Raw genomic sequence first — 27,609 nt, forward strand, 5'->3', positions numbered from 1 at the left:
GCCACCAAATCACTACATGTATGGCTACCATAAGTCTTCAATAGCCACGGCAAATCCACCTGTTCCACAAATTCCATTTACGCACTGCACTGTGTTTATTATGTTGTCTACATACTGTCCCTGCATTGCAAGCATTCCAATATCATCATGAATGTTTCTGCTGTAAGGAATCTTATCTCATTCAGACTGGCTCTATTCTAATACATTGCCAGGGAGAGGGAAGCTTGTTATCCTCCCTCTCACGTTCCTGCTCCTCAGTGATTGGCTGAGGGCAGCTCAGTGCGACACTTAGGGCCTGTTTCCACTACACGCAGAATGGATGCAGAAAAACGGACTCCAATGAATGCCTATATGCCTGTTTCCACTAAAACGCAATTTTTCTGATGCAGATTTTCCCATTGGCATTCATTGGAGTCAGTTTTTCTTCATCCATTCTGCATTCAATATGCGTGTAGTGGAAACAGGCCCTTAGGGATGATTACAGATATGCAAATTGTTCCATGTTGATGCAAATGTATGCAAATGTTTATCCAAATGTATGCAGCTTGAAAAATGGACCAATCGATTTAAACCTGGGTTTAAAATGATTGGTCCATTTTCAAACTGCATACATTTGCATAAACATGTGCATAATTTCGGAACAATTTGCGTCTCATTGATCATCCCTAGTGACACTAGGCTGAGAAAGGAAATACACCTCACCCTTCTGCAGAACCTGCTGAAATATGATCTATGCTGTGCTCAGATGTTTACAAAGTAAAGAGGCAGTAAAGGTGGAAAATGCCTGGAACAGTTTTCTCTATAGTTACTAAATGAAATTCACTGAAATCAAAACGTGGACAGTACAATACATTTGTTATGTAAGTAAAACAAGTATATCTACATGTGTTTTTTTCCTTTCGCCGGGATAGTATGGCTGAGCCTGCTGCTTTGATGGTTATTTACGGTTTGTTATGCCTTCTGCCAACCTGTCGTTACAGAATAAAAAGACCGTTTAAGCCGCGGTGTTTAGCATCGCTGCGGTTGCCCTTGTACAGCCGTAGTTAACTGACAGATACTTTACAAGACGGATTTAATAGGAGTGTATGCGTTTTACTAGCGTAATAAAAACTGTGTAAGAAAGCTATAAGCGGCATGGATCGGCGGAGCCGTGCGTTGGATTTCCCCCGAATTAGTGCGGCGTGCTGCGCAGGAAGTGTGCCAGTTTCAGTATGGATATCGTATAAATCACCGGGGCTATTGCATTATGCATGACAGAAAGTGGATAGAGCAGAGGAACGAATCCATATTCCACCCTCGTCCTATTGCCATCCGGCTAAAATCTGTGAGCTCAGCAGTTTTATCTCCGCCAAAACCAGTGCTTCAGCTTAAAGAGTTCAAACCGCCCACGTAGGGACAAGCGGCGGACATATATGACCGTGGCGTACTGCAAAGGATTAAAGGACCACTGTAGAGAAAAATGTAACATTTAAAATACATGTAAACACATACAAATAAGAAATATGTTTCTTCCAGAGTAAAATGAGCCATTAATTACTTTTCTCCTATGTTGCCATCACTTACCGTAGTTAGTTGAAATCTGACGGAACTGAGAGGTGTTTGATTCTTCCATCTCTTATATAGTTACTTAGTTATTTGGGATGAAAAAAGACATACGTCCATCGAGTTCAACCAGTATAAAGTACAACTCCAGCCTGCTCCCTCACATATCCCTGTTGATCCAGAGGAAGGCGAAAAACCCTTACAAGGCATGGACCAATTAGCCCCAAAAGGGAAAAAATTCCTTCCCGACTCCAGATGGCAATCAGATAAAATCCCTGGATCAACATCATTAGGCATTACCTAGTAATTGTAGCCATGGATGTCTTTCAACGCAAGGAAAGCATCTAAGCCTCCTTTAAATGCAGGTATAGAATTTGCCATAACTACTTCCTGTGGCAATGCATTCCACATCTTAATCACTGTTACTGTAAAGAACCCTTTCCTAAATAAATGTCTAAAACGTTTTTCCTCCATGCGCAGATCATGTCCTTTGAGAAGGCCTAGGGACAAAAAGCTCATCCGCCAAGCTTTTATATTACCCTCTGATGTATTTATACATGTTAGTTGTTAATTAGATCCCCTCTAAGGCGTCTTTTCTCTAGACTAAATAAACCCAGTTTATCTAACCTTTCTTGGTAAGCGAGACCTTCCATCCCACGTATCAATTTTGTAGCTCGTCTCTGCACCTGCTCTAAAACTGCAATATCTTTTTTGTAATGTGGTGCCCAGAACTGAATTCCATATTCCAGATGTGGCCTTACTAGAGAGTTAAATGGGCAATATTATGCTAGCATCTCGAGTTTTTATTTCCCTTTTAATGCATCCCAAAATTGTATTAGCTTTAGCTGCAGCGGCTTGGCATTGAGTACGATTATGGGAGATTTTCAGTATTTAATGTATTCTTTACAAAGGCACTCCCTGGAAAAGATCTATACAAAGATGCAGGCCGCCCTCCTACCTGTTTGCACTATCCTGGCTGTTGAACTGAGCAACTGTCGTTCACTAAGGCTTTGTTCACATCTAAAATCGCTGACGGCAATGATTTTCGATTTTTTTCTTTTTCTTTTTTTGTTTTCTCCTCCCGGCGCTTAGCTGCGCTCTATGATTTTGTATAAAGCGCTTTTGCAGAGCGATTTGTTTTTTTCACTTCCTGACCCAAGCCAGTAAGTGAACACTTTGACCCGGAAAAGAATAAATACAATGTATTTATTCCTAAAAGCGCTGGGGAAATAGCTATACAAAGCACTTTGCGATTTCCCTATTCCTTCCATTGAGTAAAAACGCTCAGGAAATGGTACAGGCAGCGCTTTGCTGAGCGGATGGGAAATGAACCGCTCAGATGTGAACACTCTCTCATAAGGAATCATTGCACAAGCATTTTAGGGCGATTTTCAAAATCGCCGGCGCTTGAAAAAAGGATCAGAAACGCCCTCGGTGTGAACGAGCCCTTAGTGCTTTTGAAAATAAAGAAAAGCCTGAGAATCCCCCATGAGGAGATGGGCTAGCCCAAAACCTATCAGTTCTGTTAGATTTCTACTACCTACTGTAAGTGACTGCAATCTAGGAGACAAGTAATTTATAGCACATTTTACTCTCGGACAAGTGTACTTTTTGTTTATGTGTTTTCCACCGCCATTCGGCCCATGAGGCAGGGTGAGACAGCTTCCTCAGTCGGCGGAAGTGTTGGTGCGGCGCTCCTGTGTGTGTGTGTGGGGGGGGGGGGGACGAGCTGGAGGGGGTAGCAGCCAGGAAGGGGTAGCAGTGGCCACAGTGGTGGTGGGGCGGGTTCTGACCCCCCCTCCCTCACCTGGGGCTACCCTGTCTGTGCTCCCCCTCCGGCTAATTGCGCAGCATTTCTAGTTGTGTCAGGCAGAAAGCGGGGAAAGCAAGGGAAGCAGGCGAGTCATTGCTTTCCCTGCTTGCTGTCTGACACAAATAGAAATGCTGTGCAATTAGCTGGAGAAGGAGCACGGACAGGGCAGCCCAAGGGGGGGGGGGGTCTGACCCCACTTCTTGGCTGCTACCCCCTCCAGGCTACCTATACTGGGGGTAATAATACTACAAGAAGTCTAGAACTGGCCCTGGCGTTCATGTATTTACACTTTTTTCTCAATAGCGGTCCCTTAAGATGAAATGGGCCGTAGGCAAGATAGCATTTTTTGTCCACCGCTATTGGTCACCTGACTTTTTTAGTAAGATGTGATGGGGGCTAGCATATGCCAGGCCCCTAGACTCTCTCCAGGCCCTGGGCAGCTGCCTAGGATTGCCTTGTGGATGATCCGGCTCTGGTGCCATAGCTGAGAGCCCTCTCGCCTTGCAACGCTGGGTCTAATAAGTGTTGATATATAGAAATATTTTAAAAGATGTAAAGGTACAAGTTGTATTACAAGTTGTACTGTATTACTATTGAATGCCCAATTCAATGAGACCTTCTTTAACAAACACATGTAGTGAGAGGGCTATGGTAGCTGCTGTATTTATCTCCTTTTAAACAATACCAGTTGCCTGGCAACCTTCTGATCTCTTTGACTGCTGTAGTGTCTGAATCACACCAGACACAAGTTAATCTAGTCAGGTGATCTACATGCTTGTTCTGGGTCTATGGCTAAAAGTATCAGAGGCAGAGGATCAGCAGGACAGCCAGGCAATGTGCCATTATTTGAGGGCCCATTTCCACTATCGCGAATTCGCATGCGTTTTTCGCATGCAAATTCGCATAGCAATACAAGTGAATGGGACTGTTTCCACTTGTCAGGGCCCGTTTCCACTTTAGCGTTGCGGAATCGCCGGCGAATCACCGCAGGAAAATCGCATGCGGGTGCGATTCCGCATGCGGTTTTTGCTGCGATTTCGCATAGGTTAGGGTGATGCGTTTTTAACCATGTCACTGCCTGTGTGAATTAACATGGGTACCTATGCGAAATCGCAGCAAAAACCGCATGGGGAAAACGCATGCGATTTCCCTATTAAATACATTGCGTGCGATTCGCCTGCATTCCACACGCAGGCGAATTCTGAGGGCCCTACCCTGCAGATTTTTTCTGCACAGAAAAACGTGCGGGGAAACGCACAAGTGGAAACAGTCTCATCCACTTGTACTGGCTGTGCGAATCCGCATGCGGGCAACGCATGCGGATTCGCGATAGTGGAAACGGGCCCTCAGGATTCCTTTGCGTTTTTCTGTGCAGAACAAATTCGCATGGCAGAGCCATCAGAATTCGCATACCGCTATGCGAATCGCATACAATGTATTTAATAGGAAATTCGCAAGCGGCTTGGGTATGCGAATTTTCATGCGAATTCTTATAGAAACAATGGAAAAGCACACCAGCACTGCCATGGTTAAATTCGCATACATCGTCATCCACGCGAATTCGCGTGAAAATTCGTGTGAAACCGCATGCGAATTTCGCATCCGCATGCAAATTTTTACCGCGGCGATTCGCACCGCACAAGTGGAAATGCAGCCTAAAGGGAAATAAATATGTCAGCCTCCATATGTCTCTCACTTCAGCTGCCCTTTAGGGCCCATTTCCACTATCGCGAATTCGCATGCGTTTTTCCCGCATGCAAATTCGCATAGAAGTGGATGGGACTGTTTCCACTTGTCAGGATTCCTTTGCGGTTTTCTGTGCAGAAAAAATTTGCATGGCAGAGCCATCAGAATTTCGCATGCCGCATACCGCTATGAGAATCGCTTACAATGTATTTAATAGGAAATTCGCATGTGGTTTGGGTATGCGAATTTTCATGCGAATTCGCATAGAAACAATGGAAAAAACACACCAGCACTGCCATGGTTAAATTCGCATACATCGTCATCCATGCAAATTCACATGAAAATTCACATAGACCCGCATGCGGCGATTCGCACCGCACAAGTGGAAACGGGCCCTTAATCTATCCTTCAATACGGTTTTCATTATGCCCTCAAATTCTGATGCACAAATAGACACGCAAGTGCCCTTCATCCTCCTGCCTGCCTCTCCCCAATGTGTGTTACCTCTAATATAAAATAATGATGTTTACTTCCAGACACAAAGGGGAATAGGAGTAACAGCTATCCTAAATGTTTGTTTACATTACATTAGGACTTTGTAAACAGGCAAACAGCCAAATGGGAGCAACAGGAGGGAATTGTGGAGAACTGGAGACAGTTTGAGGTCAAGTCTTAGACTATGTTTAAACTAAGTTTTGTTGAGTTCATACAGTGTAGATTTTGAGTCAGGGCTGTGGAGTCGGTACAAAAATCCACCGACTCAGACTCCTCAGGTTAGGATTCCACGATTCCTCGACTCCGACTCCTCTAATTTGCATATTACAATCTTGTTGATTGAAAGTATGTTACATGAAATGCATCTCTTAACTGCCAACGCTTAGGAATTTTAAAAGACAACTGAACTGAGAAGGATATGGAAGTTGCCATATTTATTCCCTTTTAAACAATACCAGACTCCGACTACAGGTACCCAAAAATTGCCCCGACTCCTCAGCCCTGTTTTGAGTAACAAAAAATTGACAAGCTTTAAGTTTGATGTGAGAAGTTAAAAATCCGTCCATTTTTACATCCTAACGCATCTCCCTTCTCTTCATACTAGTGCAGCGAGAGCTTTCGGAGAGTACCTGTCTCAGAATCATCCTGACGGCCACAACGGCTCAGGTAAGGCTGAGATTTCAAGCTTTCTTGTTCCTGTATTCATATTTGCAGAAATTGTGTTTGAAATGATGAACTTTGGATCCTGATATTACACACCTGATCCCGACTGACGCTCGTACAGCCTATGAATGGAGCAAGTCAGAGCAATGTCCCGCTAGACTGACCTCTGACTGGTAATCTGTCAGTACAATCTTTATTTCTTCTGCTGTGATTTAATTTTGTTTACCTAATTAAGTTGTGAGTTGCTGCTGCAAGACATGACAGCAACCAATGGGAGAGAGGGGATCCAGGAGCATTGGAGAGGACTGGGGACAACCCCATGAAAAACATGACCCCCTGGTGCAAGCAGAGTTATATTTTTATACATTTAATAGAAAATGCATGCAAATGCAATATGCATAAAAAAAGTTTTGAAAAAAAAGTTGCAGTTTTTGGAATATTGAAATGATCTGAAGCACCAAATCATAGATGCCAATCTCCACCTTGCCATGAGTCAGTACAAAGCCACGCCTCCCTACAACAAAAGGACAACCATGATTAGCTGTCATCCTGCAGGGAGGCGTGGCTTCTGCAGTCAGAGCTATCACACCTCCCCCTTTTTATTCATCTGACTAAAAGGGTGGGGCATATTTCAGATTGAGTGAGAATGTGCAGTAGAGATGGGAAGTTCGGATCTTTTCAATGATCCGGATGATTCGAATTGGATCATTGAAAAGATCCGGATCTTTGATCCGAATCTCGGATCATTTTACAAGGGAAGCATTCGGGGGTGAAATGACTAGCAGGAGAGGAGAAGGGGAGGGGGGTGGACACACAGAGAAGGGGAGAAGATGGACAGAGGGCAGGGAGTGGACAGAGAAGGGAGGAGGGACGAGCAGAGAGCAGAAATGTTTGCTTGCACACAATACCCACATATGCTGCAATCATATGCTTTACATGTATTTCACCTATATGCTCATCTGTGTACTCTGAATGCAAACGTCACACAGTGAAAGAAAGCATTCCCCAAAGCAAAGTGCAGCTGTTTAGTGCCGAGTGCAGGAGTGCGCTGCAATCACAGTGCCTGCAAAGTTACTGAGCTGTGCTGAGCTGAGCCAAAAGCTTCCAATGTGTTCACTGTGCACAACTACAGAACAGACAGCCTGTAATTAGCAGCACATTATAGCCAGTATCTGGCAGTGGCACCGATGTCCCCTCTACCTGTCCCTGCAAGGCTGGCTCCCCTGAGTCCCCTCCAACAGAGCGATCCATCTCTGCTCTGCTTCCAGGACCCCGCTGCGAGGGGGCGTGTCGCTCATGGCCCCGCCCCTTTTGCGATCCGAATCACTCATTTTGATGATTCGGATGATTCGACTCACAAAATAGATTCGGATCAAAGATCCGAATCGTTCATGATCCAGACAACACTAATGTGCAGCCGAAAGTTGCTGAGGATGAGTCGACAGTCTATGAGCCGGTGCTGTCGCTTCAGAAGATATGTCCATAATATTCATTAATACATTATTTAGTCTGAGTTTATTCCAGTAAAATGTTTCCTCTCCCTGATTTACTTTCAAATTTATCACAGGTGGTGGAATCTTTAGTCCTGTCAGGTGATCTCTGTGAAATGTTTGTTTACTGAGAGTGCTAAAGCCAGTGGAAAAGAACTCTGGTCCCCCACAGTGCTCTGGGGGAGGGCAGGTAGAATTCCACATGATAAACAGCCTTGCCTAAGCCTCAGGGGTAGGGCAGGGGTACACACCAATAAACAGCTATAGGGAGTGTTGCTGCTGCTGAAACCAGGATATTTAACGTAAATGTGAGTCAAGTGGGTATGGTGAGTAATTTACTGTGCTCTATTTGTTGTTAGGGTTGCTCTTTAACCTTCCTGGCGGTAAGCCCGAGCTGAGCTCGGGCTATGCCGCCGGAAGGCACCGCTCAGGCCCCGCTGGGCCGATTTGCATAATTTTTTTTTTCCTGCACGCAGCTAGCACTTTGCTAGCTGCGTGCAGTGCCCGATCGCCGCCGCTACCCGCTGATCCGCCGCTACCCGCTGATCCGCCGCTATCCGTCGCGCCGCAGCCGCCTCCCCCCCCAGACCCCGTGCGCTGCCTGGCCAATCAGTGCCAGGCAGCTCTAAGGGGTGGATCGGAATCCCCTATGACGTCACGACGTCGTTGACGTCGGTGACGTCATCCCGCCCCGTCGCCATGGCGATGGGGGAAGCCCTCCAGGAGATCCCGTTCTTTGAACGGGATCTCCTGATCGCCGATCGCCGGCGGCGATCGGAGGGGCTGGGGGGATGCCGCTGAGCAGCGGCTATCATGTAGCGGTCTCGCTACATGGAAAAAAAAAAAAAATTAAAAAAAAAGATTTGCTGCCCCCTGGCGATTTTTTAGCAAACCGCCAGGAGGGTTAAAGGACATCCGAGGTGAAACTAAAATAATGAGATAAACAATTCTATAGATCTATCTTCTTCTAAAAATGACTTTTTTTTGTTATCCCGCAGTTTTATTTTAAATTTAAATCACCTTTTTAAGTTTATACTGTTTCATGGGCTTTTCTCAATGACACATTCATTGAAGTATGCCAGAGCTAAAATCTATGAACTATTGATCATTTTTATCTCTTTACTGCTATTGTATAAAAAGCCATTCAGTATCAGGAAAGTGTTTTATGGCTGTAATTCCTTATCAGTGAGGCTTACGCTGTAGTCTGACCCGGTCCTGACCAAGACAGAAACTGTCACTTGTATACCTGATTTTTACCTCTTCCAGGCAGAGAAATAAAAAAAGGAACACAGCCTAGTTATTTGTGTGCTTCGCACTGTACATACACATGTCTACCTCATCATGTCACCTCAGATGTCCTTTAATGCTTTCAATACTGAAAACATGTCTGAGGCCAGAAACCCACTAGGAGCTATTTTCTGAGCGATTTGCGATTTGAAAACTCTTGCTAATGTAATGCTATGGGTGTAATCCCACTTGAGCAATGTGATGTTATAACAATCCCCCATAGCATTGCCTTAGCAAGAGCTTTTTCAAATCACTAGCGATTAGAAATCGCTCCTAGGGGGTTTCTGGCCTGATACCGTTTACACCGTGAACTTGCCCAGAGGCTTCAAGGGTAGATGCAAGGACTATGCAGACCTGGCCTACAGATCCTGGAATCCACATACAAACGTAGGAGAGCAGATGTTAATGTGTTTTCTGAAAAGACAACGTTTGGCAGAACCTTTGCCTGCGCACGCAGCGAGCGTTATTCACACAGGGAGCATCTGTACATAAAAAAAGCCACATTTATTGAAACTAATTACACTGATCTGTTAATCTCATCACCCGGCTCCCCAGCAGGGTCCTGTCCGCGCACACGCGGGTGATTGAAACCCGTAATTAGGTCTCTGAAAAGTTAATTTGCTTTTGGCCCGCAGTACAGAGAACACAAAGCAATCCGTCTTCCTTCTGGACGCAAACTTGCAATTTTGTGTTCCTCGGAGTTTGCGGCGCGCAACAAGGAACCGTATAAGAAAACGTTTATTCTGCGGGGCAGATCAAGGAAGACGTACGCTTCCAAGTTTCTGTCGCAGGTTGCCGGCCTCCCAGGTTCACATCCTGTTCTTTGGTTTGGCAGCGGCGACCGAGATCCTAAAATGCCCCATTGTTCTTCCCCCGAACGGTGCGGGCGGCCTGATCTGGATCGAGGGGGATGCCTTTGTTTTGCAGTCAAGTAATAATGAGTGCCTTGAGATCGCTGCCGCTCTGTGTATTGTTGCCGTGACCTTGGAAGACAATCCAGACAGCTCTACATTTTGGTTTATTTTGGCGCTTTATTAATTGTTCCTTTTGTGAGCGGAAATGAAAAGCTAACAAAAGCAAACATTGTGGACGATGAGACAGGATGTCCCCTGTTGTGTGGTGATGTCATAGGACTTACAGGCTACAGTCCAGGGCTGCTATTATAAATGCATTGGATAAAAACCTTTTTTATATGTAAAATTCATACATTATTTTTAAAGGACACCTGAAGCGAAAATAAACGAATGAAATAAACGATTGTATCTATCTTCCTTCTCCTAAAAATGACTTTTTAAGATATTCCACAGTTTTATTTTACGTTTACATCTACTTTTTAAGTTTTAACTGTTTTATTGTTTTTGCTCAATGACACATTCATTGAAGTATGCCAGAGCTAAAATCATGAACTATTGACCCTTTTCATCTCTTTCCTACTCTCAGAAGCCATTTTCAAGGAAAGTGTTTTATAGTTGGAATTTCTTATTAGTGAGGGTCACACTGTAGTCACTTCCTGTCCAAGTCAGCCACTTACATGCCTGCTATTTAACTCTTTCAGGCAGAGAAAGAAAAAAAGGAACACAGCATAGTTATTTGTGTGCTAGGCACTTTACATACCCATGTCTATCGCATCATGTCACATGTCACCTCGGGTGTCCTTTAAGTACCCATCACTTCACTTTGCACAATGAGTTTCAATTAATTCATACAGAACAGGATGATGTGATAGTTATACAACTCTTAGCAAAAAAAAAAAAAAAACACAACAAAAAAACTCCACATTATGTACAGAAATATAAAAAAAACCCGACAGCCTGGCACAGAGCTATGAAATACTGCCCCATAAACCGCAGCTACAAGTTAAAGCTTAATGCCACCATCCCTTATACAAGACAGATACTACGCATGTAATCTACTGATACCAAATCTGCTTCCATTCTGCTGACACAGTCAGATGCAGCTGCACAATCCAATTACACGCCGGCGCATTCCTGACCCCACACGTCTCTCCAGAGTCCTGCAATCCTTCTAGAAGTCTAGAACTTGTCTAAAAGCAAGCATGTGGTCTCCTGTGTTCTGGTAGAAGTAGAGATAGTCACTGTGGTGGAACCTGTGTGACAAAGACAAGGCCAGGAGCCAAATGGTGCAGTATCGTGGTGGGATAAAATTAGCTCAGTATTACACGAGAAGTTATACTCACAAAGGTGGCGTGCAGAACCTGCAACAACCGCATATCACTTAAAGTGAACCTTAAAGAGACTCCGTAACAAAAATTGCATCCTGTTTTTTATCATCCTACAAGTTCCAAAAGCTATTCTAATGTGTTTTGGCTTACTGCAGCACTTTGTACTATCACAGTCTCTGTAATAAATCAACTTATCTCTCTCTTGTCAGACTTGTCAGCCTGTGTCTGGAAGGCTGCCAAGTTCTTCAGTGTTGTGGTTCTGCTATGAACTCCCCCTTCCAGGCCCCTATATGCACACTGCCTGTGTGTTATTTAGATTAGAGCAGCTTCTCTCTTCTCTCTTATCTTTTACAAGCTGGATAAATCGTCCTCTGAGCTGGCTGGGCTTTCACATAGTGAGGAATTACAGACAAGGGCAAAGCTGTTTGCAGGAAGAAAAGAGCAGCCTGAAACTTCAGTGCACGAGAGATGCAGGGGGAAAGAAACACACAAATGATCTCTTGAGATTCAAAAGGAAGGCTGTATACAGCCTGCTTGTGTATGGATGTATTTTCTATGTGTGGACATACTGTACATCAACCTACTTCCTGTTTTGGTGGCCATTTTGTTTGTTTACAAACAAACTTTTTAAAACGGTTTTTAACCACTTTTAATGCGGCGGGGAGCGGCGAAATTGTGACAGAGGGTAATAGGAGATGTCCCCTAACGCACTGGTATGTTTACTTTTGTGCGATTTTAACAATACAGATTCTCTTTAAGTCAAACAAAAAAAAATGAGTTCTACTCACCTGGGGCTTCCAATAGCCCCCCGCAGCTGTCCGGTGCCCTCGCCGTGTCCCTCCGATCCTCCTGTGCTTGCCGGCAGCCACTTCCGGTTTCGCCGGCAGGAGCCGACAAGCTGGGAATGCGAGTGATTCTTCGCGTTTTCAGTCACAATAGCGCCCTCTATGCTGCCATAGCAGCCCTCTATGCTGCTATATTGGAAGCCCCAGGTGAGTAAAACTCATTTTTTTTGTTTGACTTTAGGATCACTTTAACCACTTGAGGACCCACCCTTTACCCCCCCTTAAGGACCAGCGCTGTTTTAGCTGATCTGTGCTGGGTGGGCTCTACAGCCCCCAGCTCAGATCAGGGTGCAGGCAGAGCGACCAGATCGCCCCCCTTTTTTCCCCACTAGGGGGATGATGTGCTGGGGGGGGGGTCTGATCGCTCCTGCCTGATGGGTGTTGCGGGGGGGGGGGCACCTCAAAGCCCCCCTCCGCGGCGAGATTCCCCTCCTCCCTCTCCTCCCTGTCCCCCCTGGTGATCTGGGCTGCACAGGACGCTATCCGTCCTGTGCAGCCAGTGACAGGCTGTCCCCTGTCACATGGCGGCGATCCCCGGCCGCTGATTGGCCGGGGATCGCCGATCTGCCTCACGGCGCTGCTGCGCAGCAGCGCCGTACAATGTTAACAAAGCGGATTATTTCCGCTTGTGTTTACATTTAGCCTGCGAGCCGCGATCGGCGGCCCGCAGGCTATTCACGGAGCCCCCTGCCGTGAATTGACAGGAAGCAGCCGCTCGCGCGAGCGGCTGATTCCTGATTAATTAGCCTGCAGCCGGCGACGCAGAACTTTGTCGCTGGTCCTGCAGCTGCCACTTTGCCGACGCGCGTTATGAGTGCGCGGTCGGCAAGTGGTTAAGGAGAAAACATCGTCTAAACTCCAGGTCCTGCCGGAATCGGGTGGTCACTCTCCTGGGGTCCTTACTAGCTGCTGATAGCACCATACTAGTGGGAAGGACATCTCCAAAGGAGGTGTAGTGAGCAATGAAGAAGGGTGGAGGTTCCCAAAAATAAATATCTCTGAGTATATGTTATAAAGACATAAATACATGATGTATTTTACCTCTCCAGATGAACCAACCCAGAAAAACAAGGGTTTAGATTAGGTAAGGTTTATTCAAGCACAATTAACCTCCCCGGCGTTCTATTGAGATCGCCAAGGAAGCTGCGGGAGGTTTTTTTTTAAAAAAAAAAAAAAACTATTTCATGCAGCCAACTGAAAGTTGGCTGCATGAAAGCCCACTAGAGGGCGCTCCGGAGGCGTTCTTTCGATCGCCTCCGGCACCCAGAATAAACAAGGAAGGCCGCAATGAGCAGCCTTCCTTGTTTGGCTTTCCTCGTCGCCATGGCGACGAGCGGAGTGACGTTATGGACGTCAGCCGACGTCCTGACGTCAGCCGCCTCCGATCCAGCCCTTAGCGCTGGCCGGAACTGATTGGTCCGGCTGCGCAGGGCTCGGGCGGCTGGGGGGGACCCTCTTTCGCCGCTGCTCGCGGCGGATCGCCGCAGAGCGGCGGCGATCAGGCAGCACACGCGGCTGGCAAAGTGCCGGCTGCGTGTGCTGCTTTTTATTTGATGAAAATCGGCCCAGCAAGGCCTGAGCGGCAGCCTCCGGCGGTGATGGACGAGCTCCGCTCAGGAGGTTAAAGACAACACGTTTCTCAGGGCTCTGCCGCTTCCTCAGGTTAATAGTGCCATTGGAGCCCATGCTGCAAACTGAATTCCCTAAGGCACTTTAATGACCTGAGGAAGCGGGCAGAGACCCGAGAAATGCATTGTCTTTTTGAATTGTGCATGAATAAACCTTACCTGATCTAAACTCTTGGTTTTCTAGGTTGGCTCATCTGGAGAAGTAAGATACCTCATGTATTTATTTATGTCTTTATAGTGTATACTCTGATATTTATTTTTGGGTGCCTCCACCCTTCTTCATTGTCCTGTATTATGGGGCGGCCATCTTGCCTTCTACAAAAGTGGAAAAATGACATTACCGGCTCTCTTTTTGACTACACACCGTTACTTTCTGCCTGCCAGAACAATGCCCATGGGCGCACAATAGCATATTCATATCATGGGGTGGGTTTGGCAAACAAACAGGTATATTGACTGTATTTAAATGCTTCCAATGCATTGAATGGAACAATTTGTTTTCATTTGTCCTCATGCCAGGAACACTTAAAGAGAACCCGAAGTGGGTTTGAAGAATATTATCTGCATACAGAGGATGGATCTGCCTATACAGCCCAGCCTCTGTTGCTATCCCAAACCCCCCTAAGGTCCCCCTGCACTCTGCAATCCCTCAGGGCTCGTTTCCACTAGTGCGGTGCGGAATCGCCTGCATTCCACCGCGGACAAAATCGCATGCGGGTGCGATTCCGCATGCGTTTTTGCCGCGATTTCGCATGCGATTCCGCATAGGTAAGGCTGTATGCGATTTTAACCATGTCACTGCCTGAGTGAAATAACATTAATACCTATGCGAAATCTCATGCGATTTCGCGTCAAACGCATGGTCACCCCGCATGCGATTTCCCTATTAGTTACATTAGCGGCGATTCACGCACATTCCTTCTGCACGCGAAATCTGACGGCCCTGCCGTGCAGATTTCTGCCGCACCAAAAAACGCTGCCGCATTACATTACCTATGCGAATCCGCGTGCAGTGCCCGCATGCGGATTCGCTATAGTGGAAACGAGCCCTTATAAATCACAGCCACGCTGCTGACAAACAGCTTGTCAGAGCTGGCTGTGTTTATCTCTATAGTGTCAGTCTGCTGCTCTCCCCGCCTCCTGCAGAACTCCGGTCCCCGCCTGCATCCCTTCCCTCCCTGCTGATTGGAGGGAAGGGATGGGGGCAGGGACTGGAGCTATGCAGGAGGCGGGGGAGCAGCTGAGACTGACACTACAGATGTAAACACAGCCTCACAGCACGGCTGTGATTTATGAGGGATTGCAGAGTGCAGGGGGACCTTAGTGGGGTTTGGGATAGCAACAGAGGCTGGGCTGTATAGGCAGATCCAGCCTCTGTATGCAGATAACATTCTTTAAACACACCTCGGGTTCTCTTTAAAGGAGACAAAAATATTATTTTACCTTTTCAAATGTGGCCACCGTCTCTTTTTTGAGAAACCATGGAATATCTTAAAAAGTCGTTTTTAGGAGAAGGAGGATAGACACAATCGTTTATTTCATAGTTTATTTTCGCCTCGGGTGTCCTTTAAGCCTGGTACTTACACTAGATTGTTGTTGGCAGGTGAGCAGTTCCAGCTCTGCACTTTGGGAGCGAGATTGTCGTTTTAAAAAAAAAAAAGACGGTGGCCAGATTTGAAAAAGTAAATGAGTATTTTTGTTTCGCTTTGGAAAAGATAAAAACCATCACCATGTACCGTTCAATTCATTGGAAGCATTTCAATACTGCCAATAAACTCATGTGTTTGCCAAACCGGCCCCGTGATATGAAGATGCTATTGTGCCTCTGCGAGTATTGTTCTGCCTTTCTCGCACAGCACAACACCCGGCGCATTGAGAGCTGCGAGCGGAGATTGTGCCTAAGCCGATTTTAATTATTGCTACACGAGTTTTAATTAACTGAGCGTCGGTTTCAAATACCGCTACATGGTACATAATGAGTCAGACTTTCAGCGCCGCACGGAGTATCTGACCCGTCACCACGGACACAAAGGAATCGGCGGCCGCGCAGTCTGCACAGAGGAAAATACAGCGAAAGCACGTCTTGCGGTTCAGTTGGCTGCGGATGAATTTGGCACTCCGATCCGCAGACCGTTCACAGAATCCATAATGAAGTGTTTGCGTTTCTAGTTTTGTCTTTTTTTTTCCTCTGTAGGGTAATTTTATAAATGTGATTCTAGTAGAAATAACGGTGTATTAAAAGGGCCTGTAGTGTGACATATAATAGAATTCGGTCATTTGCCTGGTTTCAGCATCAGATACACTTCCTATATCTATATATTGCTGTGTAACGGTATGTAGCCCCACCCTCCCAGTGATGTCACAGCCTAGAGCAGGCATGGGCAAACTTGGCCCTCCAACTGTTAAGGAACTACCAATCCCACAATGCATTTGCCTTTATGAGTCATGGCTGTGGCTGTCATACTCCTGCAATGCATTGTGGGACTTGTAGTTCCTCAACAGCTGGAGGGCCAAGTTTGCCCATGCCTGGCCTAGACTGTTTAGCTATGCAAGATTCTCCTCCCAGAGCATTCTTTTCACTGGCTTCAGAACTCTCAGAAAAAAAACATTCCGCAGTGATGCACCTGACAGGACTAAAGATGTCACCACTTGTGATAAGTTTCAGAATGTAAGTCAGGATGAGGACAATTTTTACAATGGCCAAAAACACTGACTGATAACTTATAAAAGAATATGGTTAAAAAAAAAATAAGCAATTATATTCATTGGGTTATTTTCACGGATTTATGCATGCCTTATGTTAGTTCTTTTATTAACTCTAAAGCTGCCCATGCTTGTTCAGCGTCTATGGAAAAAAGCATTAGAGGCAGAGGATCAGCAGGACTGCCGAGCAATGTGCATTGTTTACAAGGAAATACATAGGTCAGCCTCCATATCCCTCTAACTTCTGGTTCCCTTTAAGGGAGAACTGTAGTGAGAGGTATATGCAGGCTGCCATATTTATTTCCTTTTAAGCAATACCAGTTCCCTGGCAGTCCTGCTGGTCTATTTGGCTACAGTAGTGTCTGAATCACACCAGAAACAAGCATGCGGCTAATCTTGTCAGATCTGACAATAATGTCAGATACACCTGATCTGCTGCATGCTTGTTCAGGGCCTATGGCTGAAAGTATTAGAGGCAGAGGATTAGCAGAATAGCCAGGCAACTGGTATTTCTTAAATGTAAATAAATATGGCAGCCTCCATTTACCTCTCGCTACAGTTCTCCTTTAAAGGATACCTGAGGTGACATGTGACATGATGAGATAGACATGTGTATGTACAGTGCCTAGCACACAAATAACTAGGCTGTGTTCCCTTTTTTTCTTTCTTTGTTTGAAAGAGTTAAATATCAGGTATGTAAGTGGCTGACTCAGTCCTGACAGGAAGTGACTACAGTGTGACCCTCACTGATAAGAAATTCCAACTATATAACACTTTCCTAGCAGAAAATGGCATCTGAGAGCAAGAAAGATATAAGAAGGGGAATTTCTTATCAGTGAGGGTCACACTGAGGTCACTTCCTGTCAGGACTGAGTCAGCCACTTACATACCTGATATTTAACTCTTTCAAACAAAGAAAGAAATAAAAGGAACACAGCCTAGTTATTTGTGTGCTAGGCACTGTACATACACATGTCTATCTCATCATGTCACATGTCACCTCGGTGTCCTTTAAGGTGAACATTTTTTTTTTATTGCCTTAAAGTTCAGAGATTAGGGAAGAGGGAACTAGATTTAGGCCTCCTTCACACTGAGAATCGCAAAACGCTAGAAAAAAATCACTAGCGTTTTGCAAAGCGATTTTTCACAGTATAGGAAAGTGATTTTGGAGTGATTGCATTTTGTGCTTCTTTAACATTGAAATGCAATCGCTCCAAAATCCCTCAAAGTGCTGCATGCACTAAGATTTCAGCAAACGCTAATCCCTGGTGATTGCTACATTGTGAACACTACCATTGATCTCCATTGCCATAATGCTTTTTACAGAGAAGCTCAGGGCCGGATTTACCATAAGGCACTGTAGACAGGTGCCTACAGGCGCCTGATGATGGAAAGGTGGCTCTTTCCCAGTGGCATAGCTAAGGAGCTATGGGTCCCGATGCAAGTTTTACATTGGGGCCCCCAAGCACTCTTTACATAATAATTGTTGTGGCCCACCGAAACCTGCCAGGGACAACCAGAGTGTCTGAGGTGCAAGAAGGGGATGGGGAACAGGTTGTTAATGATTACCACTATTCAAAGTATCTATAGAAGTGATTATTATGAGCACAGGACCAATAGAGAGCTAATACTGCATTTGAGGGAAGGTCCCTTGGGGCCCCTCTGGCCCAAGGGCCCCGATGCGGTCGCAACCTCTGCACCCCTAATCAAGTGCTGCTCTTTCCCCTCATCAAGTGCCTCCCTCCCACCTTGCCAATGCAGAGTCCCAAACAGGGAATTAGTAAGAGGTTACTCACCCGGGTTTTGGCATTCCACTGATCATATCTACCTTCATTTGGGGGCACCTCTAGCTACTTAATACTGGTAATAGCTCTCGCTACCTAATGCTATGGGACACCTGTAGCTACATATGAGAGGAAAAGGAAGTAATAGAGAAGAGGCAGCTGGGCCAGCCAGCACACTTGCGGTGCGGTTCAGGGGGTGTTTGTAAGTTCATGGAGGGTGAAGTGTAGGGTGCTGGGACTTCTGTGCCTATAGGCTCCAGTGATGTAAATCTGGGCCTGGGCGGGCTGAAATCTCTAGTAAAGCACTCCAGTGTGAATGAGGCCTTAAAGGACACCTGAGGTGAAAATAAACTAATGAAATAAACGATAGTATCCATCTTCCTTCTCCTAAAAATGACTTTTTAAGATATTCCACAGCTTTATTTTATGTTTAAATCTACTTTAAGTTTTAACTGTTTTAGTGTTTTTTGCTCAATGACACATTCATTGAAGTATGCCAGAGCTAAAATCTATGAACTAATAACGCTTTTTATCTCGTTCCTGCTCTCAGAAGCTAGTTTCTGCTAGGAAAGTGTTTTATAGTTGGGATTTCTTATCAGTGAGGGTCACACTGTAGTCACTTCCTGTCTCAGTCAGGACCGAGTCAGCCACTTACGTACCTGATATTTAACTCTTTCAGGCAGAGAAATAAAAAAGGGAACACGGCATAGTTATTTGTGTGTTTGGCACTGTACATACCCATGTCTACCTCATGTCACGTCACCTCGGCTATCCTTTAACCACCCTGGCGTTCTATTAAGATCGCCAGGGCGGCTGCGGGAGGGTTTTTTTTAAATAAAAAAAAACTATTTCATGCAGCCAACTGAAAGTTGGCTGCATGAAAGCCCACTAGATGGCGCTCCGGAGGCGTTCTTCTGATCGCCTCCGGCGGCCAAAAGTAACACGGAAGGCCGCAATGAGCAGCCTTCCGTGTTTGGCTTCTCCTGTCGCCATGGCGACGAGCGGAGTGACGTCATGGACGTCAGCCGACGTCCTGACGTCAGCCGCCTCCGATCCAGCCCTTAGCGCTAGGCCGGAACTATTTGTTCCGGCTGCGCAGGGCTCAGGCGGCTGGGGGGGACCCTCTTTCGCCGCTGCTCGCGGCGGATCGCCGCAGAGCGGCGGCAATCGGGCAGCACACGCGGCTGGCAAAGTGCCGGCTGCGTGTGCTGCTTTTTATTTGAACAAAATCGGCCCAGCAGGGCCTGAGCGCCAGCCATCGGCGGTGATGGACGAGCTGAGCTCGTCCATACCGCTAAGATGGTTAAAGTAGATATAGGTTTTAAACAAAAGTGGAACATTAGTCTAATTGGTCTTTTTGTTTTGTTTTGTTTTTCAGACCATCTTCTTGTCCAGGAGGATTCCCCAGAAATGCTCCAAGCTTCTCAGAACAAACGCCGCCTCTCAGCCTTATCCGACAGCAAGTTAGAGCGGAGCTTTTCTGAGGAACGTGCGGAGAAGGTGGCCAGCGAGGGCTCCAAGCCACGGGTGTACACCATCTCCGGGGAGAGGCCCATGCTGTCCGACCACGAGAGCGACAGCATGGAGCTGGTGGTGATGAAGTCGGGACAGGAGGAGAGGCATCATCCCCACCACTACAGCCAGCAGCCTCTGCAGAACTCCGGCAGCGCGCACAACATCTCCAGACCTTGCAAGAGCTGGTCGGGCAGCCGGCAGAACTCCAAGGAGTGCCCAAACTGTACCAAGCTGACTGTGCCGGCGCAGCATTCGTTTGACTTAGAGCAGCACCAAGCCAGCGAGTCTGGGTGGCGCAGGAAAAAGCTGGAACGCATGTACAGCATCGACCGAGTGTCTGGTGAGGGCAAATCAATAAACTTTAAAACAAATGTTTTTAGCTTTTTTAAAACTCAAAATAAGACTGAAGTTTTCCAGTAAAGTCCTTTTAAGGAACAGGATTGTAGTTACGTTTATCCCATCCCAATTTAATTTCGGTCTGGGTGTACTTTAAACATGCATCTAACTGACCATGATTTTAAATTGATTAGGCCAGTGGTGCCCAACCTTTTTTTGCCCAAGGGACGCACTTCATATCAAGATAAATTTTGTGGGCCGGAACACATACATACAAAATTTAAATACAAATCTTTAAGATTTTTCTAGTAACAGTTAACATGCAGTTGGAAAAGGAGAGAAAAAACTGTAAACCAAAAATTGTTGTACTCACCATTTGATGCCCATTTTTTGGGGTACCTGGGTGTGTATGCAGAGGCTCTCTGGGTGATCCCCCCCGCCCAGCACAAGTGCTGTGTGAGTTGTGGGGAGTTGGGAGTCGGCACAAGCCGGGGTCTCAATTAATTGCCGCGGCCTAGCCGTGGGTTAAGGTTAGTGTGGAGCAAAGTTTTTTACAGTTTGACTGGCTGGTAGGGTGTGATGTCACACTGTCCTCTGAGATGAGAGGTTGAAGCAGTGGCAAAGCATCTGGGAGAGGAGAGCTGAAGGAAGAATCCGTGCTGAGGAGGAGGATCGGGATTGCGTCATAGGTTTACATAGGACTCGCATTCTCTGCAGTAGCGGTGTGATCGGTAGAGACTTTCACCTATTGGTTTCTGCAGGAACCTCCCTCCAATAGGAATAAGGCAGATTCCTATTGGAGGGTGGTTCCTGCAACAACCAATGGACAAGGGTCTCTAACTAGCACAGCGCTACTGCGGAGAACGCGAGTATGCTGTGTAAACCTATGACATAGTATGACACAATCGCCGATCCTCCTCAGGACACTTCCGTGGGCCACAAAAGTTGGCTTAGCGGGCCGAAGGTTGGGCACGGTTGGATTAAGCACATTTTTAAAAAATTACGTAGAGATGACTACTGCGCCCCTCCTCCACTCCTCGGTTCAGTAGTTGCACATAGGCAGAGTGCGCAGGAAACCTGCGCTGGACAGCATTTCTTCCAAGTATGCTAAGTATAGCTATACCTTTTCCTCTGATGAGCAGTGATGTCACTTCCTGCGGTGGGACACATGGCAACCCTCAGCTCAGCCTCCCTGCTTGCTCTGCAACTGTGAATTCCCACCAAGTCCTCCAAATTCTCTTACTGCACACATCCAGGAAGGAACCCTCCGGATGGGGAGAGGGAGGAGGGGAGAGGAGAGTCACAAAAAGAAGGCAGACTTTAAACATATTGGAGCAAGTATGGCTTTAGGTACGTCCTTGTGAGTAGGGCTGCTCAAATTCGGATTCGGGAGATACCCGGATAGTTGCTATCCGGATATCTCCCAGTAAACCTGTGCGGGCTGGGCGGTCAAGCTTACCTGTCTGACGTCTTCTTCGTCCGTCCCTGGCGCCTTCCACGATGCGGTCCACGCGCATCTTGTGACTACAAACACTTCCTCCTTCAACCCGTAAGGAGGAAGTGTTTGTAGTCATGTGACTGCCGCGTGGAACGCATCGTGGGACGGACAAAGAAGATGTCAGACAGGTAAGCTTGACCACCCCCCCCCCTCTCCCGAAGCCGGGAGATACCCGGATAGTTGCTATCCGGATATCTCCCAGTAAACCTGTGCGGGGTGCACAGGTTTGCTGGGAGATATCCGGATAGCAACTATCCGGGTGTCTCCCGGATTCGGATTTGAGCAGCCCTACTTATGAGGTACAGTTTTGGCCACTGCATTCCAGGAAGGAAGTTAGAGTTTTAGAAAAAAGTACACAAGTACAAACGTGGTCTTCTAGAGCCTAGGTTCTCAATGTCTGGTACACGTATCCCAGAGGGTACTTCTGATGGTTCCAGGGGGTACTCGGGCTTGATATACTTAACCAAAAATAACAAATTTAGAGTTTTAGAAAATAATAAATTTTATTTCAACACAAAATTAGTGTTTTAGCTAATTAAAAGCAATAGTAAATACTTGTAAATTGTTTAGAACCAATTATCATCTACCACGATTAAATATATATTTGTTAAGGGATACTTGTAATAATGTTTACTATGCTAGGGGGTACTTAGTGAGTAGAGGGTTTTAATAGGGGTACGTACCAATAAAATCTTGAGAAACACTGTTCTAGAGCAATCAAAGTGATTGTAGATCTCACTAAATGAGGTTAGACAGGCTGGACTTATTTTGGAAGCAATGCCTGTAATCTGTTCAACTCCTTAGATCCGGTTCATAAACTTTCGCTCAATTTTACACATCTTGTGCACCAAAAAGCCGATTGGCTGCATTGGGTAAATTTTCCTTGAATGAAGAGTGGAGAGGAGCATTGGGGAAAAGGCGGCATCATTGGGGAATAGGGAGCAGTGCAATGCTAGCTGTGACTACAGTTCCGGTAGTACACCTGATAGTTTTGATTGCCAGATCAGGATGTTATCGACCAGTATAGGACTTGCTTTAAAGACAATGTATAAATATACCCAATGGTAAAGTGAATACTCTGCTTATTAACCTAGGACTGTATGAACGACATAAGGAAGTGAACTGTGTATGGAGGAAAGGAGATTTTACCACCTGTTTAAAGGGAACCTGAGGTGAGATACATATTGAGGCTGCCATATTTATTTCCTTTTTAACAATACCAGTTTCCTGGCTGTCCTGCTAATCCTCTTCCTCTAATACTTTTAGCCATAGCACCTGAACAAGCAGCAGATCAGATGTTCCTGACTGAAGTCTGACTGGATTATATGCATGCTTGCTTCAGGTGTGTCATTCAGACACAAATGAACAGAAAGATGAGCAGGACAGCCAGGCAACTGGCATTGTTTAAAACGGAAATTAATATGCCCGCCTCCATATGTCGCTTACCTCGGGTTCCTTCCTGTGGAATATCTTGCCACAGGAAGCCATTATGGCAAATGTTGTATTAGCGTGACAATAGGACTTGGCCGCTTTCCTTACTATGTAGGTCACAAATAGCTAGGATTGCTGAGTGTGGAAAGAGGATACCTCGATGGGGTCAGGGAGATATTTTCGGCCTTCGTGGAACGTGATGCAACTTGTTCCACATTAATAATCACGCACCTGCAACGCGATACGTTTCCAACAATGGGCTCTGATTTCGGATACTGGCCGCACTCCCGCTTGTGCGGAGAAGTGACATCGCTCTCCTCTTGTCTCTCCTTACAGATGACGTCCCCGTCCGTACCTGGTTTCCAAAAGAAAACCTCTTCACCTTTCAGACGGCCACCACAACTATGCAAGCGTAAGTCTACTCATATAAATTGTCCTTTTTAGCGCTGCACAAACCGCGCTCTACAAATAGCTCACCAATACTCAGTGCTGCACAGACCACGCTCTACAAATAGCTCACCAATGCTCAGCGCTGCACAGACCGCGCACTACAAATAGCTCACCAATACTTACGGCGGTGCGCAGACCGCGATCTACAAATAGCTCACTAATACTCAGCGCTGCGCAGACCGCGCTCTACAAATAGCTCACCAATACTCAGCGCTGCGCAGACCGCGCTCTACAAATAGCTCACCAATACTCACAGCGCTGCACAGACTGCGCTCTACAAATAGCTCACCAATACTCAGCGCTGCACAGACCACACTCTACAAATAGCTCACTAATACTCAGTGCTGCACAGACCACACTCTACAAATAGCTCACCAATACTCAGCGCTGCACAGACCGCACTCTACAAATAGCTCACCAATACTCAGCGCTGCACAGACCGCACTCTACAAATAGCTCACCAATACTCAGTGCTGCACAGACCACACTCTACAAATAGCTCACCAATACTCACAGCACTGCACAGACCGCGCTCTACAAATAGCTCACCAATACTCACAGCACTGCACAGACCGCGCTCTACAAATAGCTCACCAATGCTCACAGCGCTGCACAGACCGCTCTCTACAAATAGTTCACCAATATTCACAACGCTGCACAGACTGCGCTCTACAAATAGCTCACCAATACTCAGCGCTGCACAGACCGCGCTCTACAAATAGCTCACCAATACTCAGCGCTGCACAGACCGCACTCTACAAATAGCTCACCAATACTCACAGCACTGCACAGACCGCGCTCTACAAATAGCTCACCAATGCTCACAGCGCTGCACAGACTGCTCTCTACAAATAGCTCACCAATACTCAGCGCTGCACAGACCGCGCTCTGCAAATAGCTCACCAATACTCAGCGCTGCACAGACCGCACTCTACAAATAGCTCACCAATACTCACAGCGCTGCACAGACCACGCTCTACAAATAGCTCACCAATACTCAGCGCTGCACAGACTGCGCTCTACAAATAGCTCACCAATACTTAGCGCTGCACAGACCGCACTCTACAAATAGCTCACCAATACTCAGTGCTGCACAGACTGCGCTCTACAAATAGCTCACCAATACTCAGCGCTGCACAGACCGCTCTCTACAAATAGCTCACCAATACTCAGCGCTGCACAGACCGCTCTCTACAAATAGCTCACCAAAATTCACAACGCTGCACAGACCGCGCTCTGCAAATAGCTCACCAATACTCAGCGCTGCACAAACCACGCTCTACAAATGGCTCACCAATACTCAGCGCTGCACAGACCGCGCTCTAAAAAAAGCTCACCAATACTCAGCGCTGCACAGACCGCTCTCTGCAAATAGCTCACCAATACTCACAGCGCTGCACAGACCGCGCTCTACAAACAGCTCTCCAATACTCAGCGCTGCACAGACCGCGCTCTACAAATAGCTCACCAATACTAAGTGCTGCACAGACCGCGCTCTAAAAAAAGCTCACCAATACTCAGCGCTGCACAGACCGTGCTCTACAAATAGCTCACCAATACTCACAGCGCTGCACAGACCACGCTCTACAAATAGCTCACCAATACTCAGCGCTGCACAGACCGCTCTCTACAAATAGCTCACCAATACTCAGCGCTGCACAGACCGCTCTCTACAAATAGCTCACCAATATTCACAACGCTGCACAAACCGTGCTCTACAAACAGCTCACCAATGCTCACAGCGCTGCACAGACTGCTCTCTACAAATAGCTCACCAATACTTAGCGCTGCACAGACCACGCTCTACAAATGGCTCACCAATACTCAGCGCTGCACAGACCGCGCTCTAAAAAAAGCTCACCAATACTCAGCGCTGCACAGACCGCTCTCTGCAAATAGCTCACCAATACTCACAGCGCTGCACAGACCGCGCTCTACAAACAGCTCTCCAATACTCAGCGCTGCACAGACCGCGCTCTACAAATAGCTCACCAATACTAAGTGCTGCACAGACCGCGCTCTAAAAAAAGCTCACCAATACTCAGCGCTGCACAGACCGTGCTCTACAAATAGCTCACCAGTACTCACAGCGCTGCACAGACCACGCTCTACAAATAGCTCACCAATACTCAGCGCTGCACAGACCGCTCTCTACAAATAGCTCACCAATACTCAGCGCTGCACAGACCGCTCTCTACAAATAGCTCACCAATATTCACAACGCTGCACAGACCGTGCTCTACAAACAGCTCACCAATGCTCACAGCGCTGCACAGACTGCTCTCTACAAATAGCTCACCAATACTCAGCGCTGCACAGACCGCGCTCTGCAAATAGCTCACCAATACTCAGTGCTGCACAGACCGCACTCTACAAATAGCTCACCAATACTCACAGCGCTGCACAGACCACGCTCTACAAATAGCTCACCAATACTCAGCGCTGCACAGACTGCGCTCTACAAATAGCTCACCAATACTTAGCGCTGCACAGACCGCACTCTACAAATAGCTCACCAATACTCAGTGCTGCACAGACTGCGCTCTACAAATAGCTCACCAATACTCAGCGCTGCACAGACCGCTCTCTACAAATAGCTCACCAAAATTCACAACGCTGCACAGACCGCGCTCTGCAAATAGCTCACCAATACTTAGCGCTGCACAGACCACGCTCTACAAATGGCTCACCAATACTCAGCGCTGCACAGACCGCGCTCTAAAAAAAGCTCACCAATACTCAGCGCTGCACAGACCGCTCTCTGCAAATAGCTCACCAATACTCACAGCGCTGCACAGACCGCGCTCTACGAACAGCTCTCCAATACTCAGCGCTGCACAGACCGCGCTCTACAAATAGCTCACCAATACTAAGTGCTGCACAGACCGCGCTCTAAAAAAAGCTCACCAATACTCAGCGCTGCACAGACCGTGCTCTACAAATAGCTCACCAGTACTCACAGCGCTGCACAGACCACGCTCTACAAATAGCTCACCAATACTCAGCGCTGCACAGACCGCTCTCTACAAATAGCTCACCAATACTCAGCGCTGCACAGACCGCTCTCTACAAATAGCTCACCAATATTCACAACGCTGCACAGACCGTGCTCTACAAATAGCTCACCAATACTCAGTGCTGCACAGACTGCGCTCTACAAATAGCCCACCAATACTCACAGCGCTGCACAGACTGCGCTCTACAAATAGCTCACCAATACTTAGCGCTGCACAGACCGCACTCTACAAATAGCTCACCAATACTCAGTGCTGCACAGACCGCTCTCTACAAATAGCTCACCAATACTCAGCGCTGCACAGACCGCGCTCTACAAATAGCTCACCAATACTCAGCGCTGCACAGACCGCTCTCTACAAATAGCTCACCAATATTCACAATGCTGCACAGACCGTACTCTACAAATAGCTCACCAATACTCAGCGCTGCACAGACCACTCTCTACAAATAGCTCACCAATACTCAGCGCTGCACAGACCACTCTCTACAAATGGCTCACCAATACTCAGCGCTGCATAGACTGCGCTCTACAAATAGCTCACCAATACTCACAGCGCTGCACAGACCGCGCTCTACAAATAGTTCACCAATACTCACAGCGCTGCACAGACCGCGCTCTACAAATAGCTCACCAATGCTCAGCGCTGCACAGACCGCGCTCTACAAACAGCTCTCCAATACTCAGCGCTGCACAGACCGCGCACTACAAATAGTTCACCAATACTCACAGCGCTGCACAGACCGCACTCTACAAATAGCTCACCAATACTCACAGTGCTGCACAGACCGCGCTCTACAAACGGCTCTCCAATACTCACAGCGCTGCACAGACCGCGCTCTACAAACAGCTCTCCAATACTCAGCGCTGCACAGACTGCGCTCTGCAAATAGCTCACCAATACTCAGCGCTGCACAGACCGCGCTCTACAAATAGCTCACCAATACTCCGTGCTGCACAGACCGCACTCTACAAATAGCTCACCAATACTCACAGTGCTGCACAGACCGCGCTCTACAAACAGCTCTCCAATACTCACAGCGCTGCACAGACCGCGCTCTACAAACAGCTCTCCAATACTCAGCGCTGCACAGACCGCGCTCTACAAACAGCTCTCCAATACTCACAGCGCTGCACAGACCGCGCTCTACAAACAGCTCTCCAATACTCAGCGCTGCACAGACTGCGCTCTGCAAATAGCTCACCAATACTCAGCGCTGCACAGACCGCGCTCTACAAATAGCT

General features: G+C 46.9%; 1 protein-coding gene across 3 annotated transcripts in view; it reads left to right on the forward strand.

Moving 5' to 3' along the window:
- NSMF (NMDA receptor synaptonuclear signaling and neuronal migration factor) overlaps positions 1–27,609 on the forward strand; it is a 98,137-nt gene that overhangs the window by 27,513 nt on the left and 43,015 nt on the right. For 2 of the 3 annotated variants that reach the window (XM_068248748.1, XM_068248746.1), the window contains exons 2-4: positions 6,141–6,202; positions 19,497–19,973; positions 23,235–23,310. In XM_068248748.1, coding sequence (XP_068104849.1) covers positions 6,141–6,202; positions 19,497–19,973; positions 23,235–23,310 — 615 coding nt within the window. The remainder of the gene's footprint in view (positions 1–6,140; positions 6,203–19,496; positions 19,974–23,234; positions 23,311–27,609) is intronic. The other variant, XM_068248747.1, reaches the window with a different exon arrangement.

Source organism: Hyperolius riggenbachi, chromosome 8 (assembly GCF_040937935.1).
Source record: "Hyperolius riggenbachi isolate aHypRig1 chromosome 8, aHypRig1.pri, whole genome shotgun sequence".
In the NCBI taxonomy this organism is placed as follows: Eukaryota; Metazoa; Chordata; class Amphibia; order Anura; family Hyperoliidae; genus Hyperolius; species Hyperolius riggenbachi.